Source organism: Amaranthus tricolor, chromosome 13 (assembly GCF_026212465.1).
Source record: "Amaranthus tricolor cultivar Red isolate AtriRed21 chromosome 13, ASM2621246v1, whole genome shotgun sequence".
Taxonomy (NCBI): Eukaryota; Viridiplantae; Streptophyta; class Magnoliopsida; order Caryophyllales; family Amaranthaceae; genus Amaranthus; species Amaranthus tricolor.
In genome coordinates, this window is record NC_080059.1 from 678,948 (window position 1) to 689,997 (window position 11,050).

The following is an 11,050-nucleotide window of genomic DNA, read 5'->3' on the forward strand; positions in this document are numbered from 1 at the left end:
ATTAATAATCAAGGTGGATTTATAATCTGTTAATTTTGTTAACTAATAGCATTCAAGTTATGTATAAAATTATATACTTATAAATATTAATATATGTGTTGGTTAAGTTGATAGAAGCTTACTATGTGGCAGTATTGATTTGACTTGAGTTCAAACCACATCAAACACACTTATTTTAATATTATCGACATCATTTGTTTTTGTTCTAGATTTGCTCCTAGCATTAATTAGCACAAGTATTAAGAAATTAGTATGTACTACTAAATTGTGTGAGTAAAACTAAAATTAAGAGCATATATAAATAAAAATTTAAAAAGTGGTGAAAACACTACCTAAATTAAAAATATTACAAATTAAATTGACAGAATAAAATAATAGATGCGGTAATTTTTATGAATAGAGAGGAGTATCTGATCTCATGCATATTCTCATATGTCAAATTATTTTCCTTTAAGGTAAGATACAAAAGCTATAAGATAAACAGATATACACAAAATTCTTCCTTTTTAAGTTTTAACTACTGGTTAAAATCTTCTGCACTGGGTAATAACTGAGAGTTTGATATACTTTTTTGACAGAATAAACAACTATACTCTTACTTATCACAATCTTTTTTTAGTAGTGTTTGTTTGGTGGAAGCAAGCTACCTTATAAAGAGACATACATATACTATGTCAATAAATCTATATACAGAATTTAGGTTTGGGAATGCTTAGGCTATAATTTGACTCATTTAATTAAAAATTCTAATAATTTTTATTATTGAATTATTCAAGTTTTTCGATTTGGTTTTACGCATATACTATAGAGGAGTATTCGGTCCACCTTATTCTAATACTTTGAATTTGCCTGTGCATCTACATATCATAACTATAGTATCTAAGACTATCTATCATCTACTCTTGTGTATGAATACATGATCAATCCCTTTGGCTTTGACTCATTTAGGGTTCTTATTCATGAGTTTTCACGTACCATGAAAGCAAATATAAAAAATAATGACAATATATATTGTCAAGATGATTATCTTAAGATAAATTTTTTTAGCAAACAAAAGGAAACTTTTGAAATCTAAGGCTAATTAAAACCATCAACTTAAACAAGTTTCATGATCCACCAGAAAGATTTGCAGTCAAATGTGTTTTCTCAAAAAGATATATAGAGTATATTGACAAAGGTGTGGTCCATAAATTTAATTAAGAAGAAAAGCAGAAAGTGAGAATATTAATAGGCATTGTGTGTGTGTGTGTTTGTAAAAGGAATATAATTAAGGCTTAGGTTTCAGGTTCTAGCTAGGGGAATCATCCTTTAATTAATCCCTAATTAAGTAGCATAATTAAACACTTACTCTTTATCTTGTGCTACTTAAACAATGACAAGTAAGAAACTCTATAAGCACGCGTATGAATTCTTTTCTCTTCTAAATAAATTAGTTTATTCCGTTATTTTCTTATTAAACACCCTCTAATCCAACTTGTAACTCTCTAAAATGCAAAAATTTGATTTTAGATCTCGAAATTCTTATTAAAATAAAATTCATTTTGGTGAATATCATCACATTTAATAATATATATACATATATACATATATATATATATATATATATATATATATATATATATATATATATATATATATATATATATATATATATATATATATATATATATTATTTTAGTACTTATTTTCACATGGTAATTGAAGTATTTAAATATTATATATATGTTCGACCATAATTGACGGTCATCTTACTTTCATGATTTTAGAACTATAATGTTTTTAATAGAGTATATAACATATTTTGAATCTTTTAACTATGTATGAAGAGAACAACCATTTATGAAGGGAACATATTCTAAAACATCTTACTAGGAGTTTAATTTATATGTATTAATTATTATTAAGAGTTCAATTATTGGACTCGTGGTTAGGCCATCAAAATCTCATAATTAATAGGTGAAATTGCTTTCAGCTGTTGTACGTTATCACATAAATAACTAGGTACTCGATCAACTCCTATATGCATATGCTCAACAAACAAATATGGAACATGTACTTTTTTCTGAGTAAAAATATGGAACATGTAGCTAAGTAAGTTGACTGGACACAAGTTCTCTCATATTTTTTTCATGTTGCAAAATGTGAACATTTTTATGTAGATCACCTGCACATATACACAAATAGCTTAAAACACACTACAATTCTTATCAGTATTCAACCCTCAATAATAAATAGAGCTAACAAAGTAAATAGGTTACACGGTCTACCTATGAATAATTATAATTTTAAATTTTTTAATTAGAGTATTCATCATATTCTGAACTCCAATTCAATGTTAAGCTAATGATTGAAATAATATATAACATATTTTTAAATTTCAACAGTTTGATTCTTATGCACAGTACTAATTAGTGTTCCAATCCTTTTGTCTCTTTGTGTTTACCCTATTTTTGGCTTTATATAAATATGATCTTTGTAAAGTGAATGAGAAAAATTCAAAGGAACAAAACGAGCAATCATTTAATGGTTGAAGGCCTAGACGACTGCAACACTTCCTGTGGCATACCATAAACCACATGATCTTAAGTACTTAATCTCGCTCATAACCCTTTATTAATTAATCAAAAATTGGAGAATTCTTAGCTTAATTATCACAAAATTTAACACCCTTAAGAGACAAGACTTATAATGAAATCAAGATTAAGTTTATGATCTTATACCACTTATACCCTAAATTACAACCAACAGCACATTTTAGGATAATTATTAGAATTTAAAATAAACACGTACACTCACCATAATCGAAGATCCTTATTCAATTATACAAAATAGAACAATAAATTTAAATTTGTTCCAAGGAATACATATATAACTTTTTAAAAGTTGAATTATTTCATATATAACCCTCAAAATTAATAATAATATATATTGACCCTCAAAAAAAAGAATTGGAAAACTCTCCCAAAAAAAGAAAGAACTCCAACAAAAAGTACTACAAGTTCAATATATTTTCACTGGATAGTAAAAAAATAATGCCCTTTTCTCCTTGCCTGTAGAGAATCTTCCGACCTTTATCCAGATTAAAAAAATATCCGCTTTCTAAAAGCATAAAAAAACATAATATCATGATGAGTTTAATTATATATAAGTTCTCCATCACCTTAATTATGCCACCATTAAAAAGCTAAGCTAGCTAAATAATAGCTAGGGTTGATGAAAAACAATATTATAAAATCACATGTTATTACCTTGATCATCATCACCTCTTTGATCAACATTCATATCACTCCAAGGAAGAATAGGGTAAGTATAATTATGATCAGACGGTTGATAAAACCCACCAAATTGATCAATTGTCGGACGAGGCGGCGGAGGTGGTGGGGGTGGAATCCCCTGCAACGCGGCGGTGGTAGAACTAATATCATGGCAAGCATAGCGTAGTAAATCGGCATTGGCTGCATCAAGTTCTTTTTGTAGTCTTTGAACCTGTCTTTGAAGGTAAGAAATGGCGCCTACGCAGCCATAAACAGGATCTCTGACTCGAGCCTCGGCTTCGTAAGCTAAGGAATTGACGGCGTCTTCACGTTGGTGCGGAAGAAGTTCGTTGAGAAGCTTGGTAACATTGCTTGCTCCGAAGATTTTGTGAACATTGGCGAACTTTTGAGGCTCTTCGGGAGGAAAATAGGGTGCAAATATGCAGCCTGGCGTGCATTTCCTGCGTAGGAATTTGCAGGCTGCACATGGAGAGTTGTAGGAGCTTGATGATGCCATTTTTTTGGGGGTTTTGATTTTAATCTGTTTGTAGAAACATTAAACCTTATAATGACAGACAGAGAAAAAATACATAATAATTTTTGTCATGTGTGTGTAATACGAATTGAAAAAAGTAAATCATGATCACTTAGCCTATTTTGAGCCTTTATTTGGAATTGCAACTTTAAAAATGAATTGGTGAGCGAATTATAAACTTTATAAGCACAGTCAGAGCAAAAATATATAAAAAGTTTTGTTACGCACATCTTGAATTGAAATATATAAGTGAAGTATGATCGCTTTTGGGGTTTTTTGAGCCTTTCTTAGGATTTGCAACTTAGAGAATGATTTAGTGAGTGGATTAATTATATTCCTTGATAAGAAAAGATCGATGGGTGAAAGTAAGGGTCATTAAATTGACAAATTTTACTTACATAAGATTATTAGGGAATGAAATAAATTAGGTTTGTGCTACAAGTCCACAATGATACACTGTAATTATATAAAGAGGCAATTAGTGAAATTAGGTTAGCTATTATAAATCAAAAAATGAAGAACAAGGAAATTCAAGAAGAGGGAGAAATTCTTTATAATATAATACTACATGATCAATTAATTTCTTCTAGTTAAGGTTTTGAGTTTAATTTTTTGCTTAACACTCTCTCTGTCCCTCTATCTACCTTATAATTAAAAAAATTATTTGAGTGATTGATATCTATAGCATCTTATAAAAACATAAGCATCTTTTTATTTAATGAAATCTTAACTTCTTGAAGATGGATTATGTTTTGAACTAGATTTACACATAATTAAATAACAAGTATGAAAGTAAAGGTTTGTAATTCTTCATATACCATAACTATACTCATTATAGTAAATTTTATTGAGGATAAAATTGGGTTAATTATACTCAAATTTATTAATTTACCACTAAATACTCTTCATAAAGAGCTAAGGTAACTTTCCTTTAACCCAAAAAACCAAATCAAACAAATATGTCCTTTAATCCAAAAAATAAATCAAACAATATATATATATATATATATATATATATATATATATATATATATATATATATATATATATATATATATATATATATATTTATTTATACACACAAAAAAAAATTGTGAAAAATTATAAATTACGCAAAAGGAAAGATTAACTCAATAACCAACCTCATAATGAGTAATTTGAGGAGCTGGTCAATTTCCCATAAAACCATCAAAAGTATATTAATGAGTTATGTACTTGTTATGTATACACTATGAAGAAGAACAATTTAAACCCTTGAAAATTTCTCTCAAATTTTGTCCTCTCTCTGTCTTATTTATCTTTATTTCCATGTGAAACTTCCTAAAGAAATGAAGACCATCATGATGATGATCATAAGCAGCAATAATAGACTAACAATAGTTTTTCTGATTCAAGGGATCTGGACTTATTTTCACTCTACTTTTTAGCTGTCTAAGGAACATACATATTCCTACTATATATACACACACACTCTCTAAATCCCAATAAATTTTCTAAAACAACCAAAAAAATCTCAATCTAATTTGTGTTAAGCAGCAAATTCAAAGAGAAGATAAGTAACTACTCACACTAACTTCTGATCCTTTCTTTAAATTTGCTACACAACACACAAAAAATCTAATTTAGATTTACATAATGTAGCAAATTCAAAGTTAGACAAGATTATTTTATGAAAAATCATGGATATTATAAACCTAGCTAGAATTCTAAGACTATATATATATATATATATATATATATGTTTTATGATTTTCAGTGTTATAAATCCCTCAAAAACCTAAGCTATATCTATATATATATATATATATATATATACTTATTTCCGTTTCATAATATTTGCTACTGACAGTGACAATTTACCGTACAATAAGTCACACTCAGTAGTAAACATTATGAAATGGAGGAAGTAGATCAGACTCATACAGTCATACTGAAACTTATAATAGTAGTAAATAGGCTATATATTCAAAAGGGTAGGTTCTTGCTTCTTAGATTTTACCCAAAAAAACAAGCAAACCTTTGCAAAAGCATACTTATATATATTTTCTCAAAAAAAAAAAAAGCATACTTATATATATTAGTCTATTTATTTTCTTTATTACTTGTTTTTCTTTTTTATTTTTTCTGATCCAACTAAAACTAGAAAAAAAGAGAGGAAAAATAGCTAAGAGGGGAGGGGGGAAGCTATATTGTACCTTTTTACTCTTTCCAGATATTAAGGCTTTATTAAATCCACAAGAGATAGATGTTGTTCCTTGATGTTAAGGAAATTCAGAAGAATAGAGTGAAACTGTTTTTGTAGGTGTTTGATTAATTAGATAGATTTTGTGATCATTCAAGAAATTTAAATAACTGGAAAAAACCCTAATTTTATAGAGAGAGAAAGAGAGTGAGTAAGAGAGATAGAGAGTTATCAAGGAGCGAAGAAATCATACAAATTAATGACAAAAAGGAATGGAAGGAAGGCAAAGAGCATTTTTAGTGGAAGGGATATCAGAACAAAAGAATTCAAGGCTAAAAGACAAAGTTTTATTAAATTTGCCCACTTTTTTTTTTTTTTTTTGAAAATAGGAAGAATTGGGGGGTATGATACTGAAAATCAACAATATTAGTGTTATTGTTTGTGGCATTGTGGGGTTGTCTCCATTACTGCTTCTCTAGATTAATCTCATATACATTTATGAATGCTATCATGCACCCAAAAATTTAAGAAAAAGATCATGGAAAAAAAATATATTATTGACTTTTTTTATTTAAGGATAAGAATAATCTTCAATATACATACTTGAGGGGAAGTGGGAATTAATGGTAAAATTAAAAGGATTGAAAATTAATATCTTATAGTCGAATAATTTTTTTTAACATTGTATTAATCGCTAATTATCTAGTATCTATTAAATTAATAGCTTAAATTAGTTTAATTCTATTATCTAGATTCTATTATCTATCTTTTTTCAGAGAGGTATAATATAGAGCTAATACGGTAATACCATATAGGTAATCAGAGCGAAGTTAAAATTAATTATTCTGTAGTTGGTGAGAATTGAACTTCAATCACACAAGGGTGGAATAGAAAGCCTTCCATTGTTGCTCATTCTCATTTTACTTGCTTATATTAAGTTGAAACATTATATAAGAATAAGAACTTAAAGTTTAGGGTTTATTTGGCAAAAACCTTTTGGTTAGAGTTGTTGTAGGGATTGTCGGCTGGTTTAATTAGTTGAAAGTATTTAATTGATTTTGTAGTTGTTAAGATAACTATTTAAATCAACTGTTACAGAGATGTTTAGTACGTAAAAATTAATTGTCAGTTGTTGTTATTGAAATTATATTGTATAATATGGGCGAATACATTGTTACCTTATTAGTGGCCCTTAATTTATTATATTAGGTTAATTTACTAAATATTGTATTGTGTAGCTTGTATATATATTTTTTGAGTAATAAGAATATTGACCCATTCTAACGTGTATTAGAAATCAAACACAAATTTTTCATAAAAGAGTGATAAATATTCAATTGATATAAAATCCATTCTCAAATATAAATTAAGTTGTCACTATTTATTAATAGTGAAGACCTTGATTCAATGTTTTGTTTTCTATTAAGAATAATGTATATATCGTTCAAAAAAAAAAAGGAATAATGTATATACTTTTATGAAGGTAAGTGTTTTTTGCTTTCAAATTAAAAATCACTTTAGTTGGATGATAAAAGATAATAAATGAGGCTAATTATTTCAAATTGGTAAGAATGGTGGGCCATGAGTAATTTTTACCCTTATCTTATTGTGCTAGTCCAACATAAAGAAATGTAAAATATTAATTAATAATTAAATTAAATGAATAGGATTTCTAGTTGTTTGTATACTCCCTTAGCTTGAACATTTTTACTTATGAACAATAACCATCCTAATCATTACTCCTAAATAAGGTCCTATCACTTTCAATACCCAATCCTAAGAGAATCAAGATGAGATGTGACATATATATATATATATATTTATACATGTAAATCTATTACAAAATAGGGTTTGATTCTATTGATCATAAAGATGCTTAAACATTAAATAAAGATAATACTCCTAATTATTAGTATTATTAAGGTAGTTCCTATCAATTAGTAAATGACATTTAATAAGGATTGAAATAATACATAATAATTATATTTGGATGCAACAAATTATATAATGGAACCAAGAATATTAGGTTTTGGAGTATGAAAGTTATTAAAATATTTTAGGGTTGATTAATTTTTGGTTGTTAAGGAAGCAAAGACTATCATCATCATCCTACCTAGTATATCCCGCTCTTAGAATCTAAGGTCAGAGTCTGAGGAGGGAAGGACGACGACAACTCATACCCATAAAGGAAGCAAAGACTATGATAGTGATTAAAATAATATTCGACTACATGTATTAGACAACACATCGATCAATAGATTACCAATTAAGGTAGATGAGAATCGGATCTTATCAAGAATAATTTATAAAGTGTGTGTACTATCTTCAATTTGTCGATGTGGGATAAATCATCTCAACACGTATGGTTACGATGAATACTTAATTTTGATACTTATGCAATTATGCATTCCACAAATTGAAAAGCTAATATAATCCAAATATATCGACTATGTAAAAAAAAATGATCAAATAAGATCAATTGTACCCTATAATTTAATGAATTAGTCCTACTATTTACATAAAGAAAGACAATATAACGATGAATGATTAGAGCATATGTTTATAAAAAATTGAAAAAAATAACAAGTGATCTCGTGAAAGTGTTAGATTACCGCAAATGGACATGTTATAGGGCTGGGCTGTAGGTAAAGAGAGGGGCCCAATAGCTAAGTAGGCTAGTAGGCTAGAATGTGTGTCTACACTGCCTTGTCTGGGCCTACTCGGTCTCTCTCATTCAAACGACAACCAATTTATCTGTTCATGCTCCTTCTCGTACAAATTATAAATCCATAACAAATCTTTTGTTACTTCCCCTAATTAAGGCTCTACCATTGCCATTTGACCTCAACATGGTATCACTTAATGCAATTTTAAAGGGCAGATTTGTGAGGATGAACATGAGTCAGAGTTTGAATAGAATTTGGTTAAAATTAATTTTGAACTCATATTTATTTATAAGGTCTAAATAATTAACATTCTGAGTTTTTGAGCATATTTAAACTTAAAAATAAACAAATAAGTTTAATGCATGAATTAGATATTGTCAAGTTAATTGAGAAATATAAAACTCATATTAACAATCAAATACTTCTTTATATAATAATTCTTCAAAGGATTATTACTTTCACTATAACACCTAATTTTACAAAAAATAATCACTATTTGGTATAAAGTACTAAGTAGCTAGTGTAAAGAAATTAGAATCAAGCAAATTGCATTTGCAAATCATATATATATATATTTGTTATCTTAGGGTCTAAGGGTTAGATATGGTACAAACTTGAATTCTAAACTTGACCGAAAACTGATATAATCATACAAACTTAACATAAAAAAATTTGGTCCAACACAAATCCAATATAATATAGGGTCCTTAAAAAGGAGGACTCAGACCCTCAAATCAAGGTCGAAACTGAATCTAAAGTATGGCTCTAAGACCCACGTCTATACCTAGTCGTGGTCGGCCTTTGCTTATATTAGCTGAGCTTTGCCTTGAAGTATACCAAAACAGTTGATATGGTTTGATTTAGTGCATTATTTTTCCCATGAAAATATTCTTTTATTTTTCCGTCAATAAATTTAAAATGTAAAAACCAAATTGCACTTCATGGTTTTGGTTTATGATATTTGATTTAAAACTAAATTGTTAAAAAATAATATTTATGATTTTGTCCCCAAATGTCAAATCTCTTGTGTGAGATATGATCCATCATCTCATTGTGCATTCAATAGCTTAGCTTGTAGACTAAAAGAAGATGATGGTTGTGTAATGGAGCATGGAAAATTGAGGTTTGGATCATTTCATAAGGTTATTAGTGAGGTTTATATTGAGTGCCTTGAACAAGGCAAGAAGTGCCTTAAACAAAGCAAGAAGGTATTCAACAAGAGTCTTGGTTCACGCCTTGAACGAGGCACAATTGGTTGAAGAAGTCGGTGAATGGCCACTATAGATGCTTGTTCGAGTAGAGAATTGGATATTATCTTTATTGGAAAATAAGTGTCACTTTTTCAATCAATAATCTGAGTTTGATTGTCATCTAACCCTCCATTTCCTTCCCTCAGCCTAATCACAAAAAATTATTAGTGCGAGCTTGTATTATTACTCTGTGAGGAGTTTAGGTTTCATTTTCGTTAGTGCTTCAATAATACTCCCCTTCACTTACCATATCTACACTACCAAAAACAAAAAGCCGGAGAAAACTCACTCAAAACAATTATTCAACACAAGTTCAATATCTATTAGCCTATCATTTTACAAAAGGTAGGAACCACACTTTGTTTTCTAGCACTCAACCCTTGTCATGATCACATCAAATATTCAATTGTGTTAAGTAAAAAAGAGCCTCAAACCTAATGATCAAAGAGAGGAATAAGAGTAATTCCTTTCTTAAAATTGACAAGACTTGAATTTTCTTAAAGTTCTTTAAATTTTCTACATTGAGAAAGGCACATTACAATATATGGTATGTTTTATCAATTGTAACTTATCATCATGAAGACAAGATTGAAGATGACAATCATGGAAATGACTTCTTGGTCGGCATATTGCTAAGTATTACACAATCCTTCAACTATTTAGTCGTCTCCATACAATGTATGAAAGGGTGTTGCCAAAAGAGTTAAGTTTAATGTTCTAAAACAATATGATTTTTGACCACAAAAAACCATAGACATAGTTTTAAGGTTAATTTTTTCATAGTACTAACTTTTCTGTTTTGATTCGAGGTATGCTATTGAATCTCTACAATAAGGAGCAAACGAAAAATAGTGAAAATCAAAGTTCTGTTACAAGGGTGTAAGGAAAAATCTTTAACTAACCCATGATTCACTTAGTAGTACTAACTTATTTTCAAGTATGAAGATAGCTAGTAGAAATCATGTTTTCATGCACCTAAGTTCAAGATTGTATCAACATGGCTAGCTAATCTATTAATTGACATATTTAGACAAGGAAAGGAAAAGTTTAAAGTATTTTCTAATTGAGTCCTTTGTTGGTGTTCTAATAGTTAAAGTACATGCTAGGAAGTAGGAATGAAGGGGAATTTGAGAAAGAAGCTAAGAATGAGTAGTGACATGGTT

At 28.7% G+C, this 11,050-nt stretch overlaps 1 protein-coding gene across 1 annotated transcript; it reads right to left on the minus strand.

Annotated features, from left to right (window-relative positions):
* Window positions 1–2,905: 2,905 nt before the first annotated feature.
* On the minus strand, window positions 2,906–6,124 carry LOC130798187 (protein LATERAL ORGAN BOUNDARIES-like). The gene is made up of 2 exons (XM_057661076.1): window positions 5,985–6,124; window positions 2,906–3,795 (listed from the first exon to the last, which is right to left on the minus strand). The coding sequence occupies exon 2, from the start codon at window positions 3,769–3,771 to the stop codon at window positions 3,235–3,237; it is 537 nt and encodes a 178-aa protein (XP_057517059.1). The 5' UTR covers window positions 3,772–3,795; window positions 5,985–6,124; the 3' UTR covers window positions 2,906–3,234.
* Window positions 6,125–11,050: the final 4,926 nt, after the last annotated feature.

What these genes read in the sequence shown, in the direction of transcription:
- LOC130798187 (XM_057661076.1), bottom strand. Translation starts at nt 3,771, where the DNA reads ATGGCATCATCAAGCTCCTACAACTCTCCATGTGCAGCCTGCAAATTC.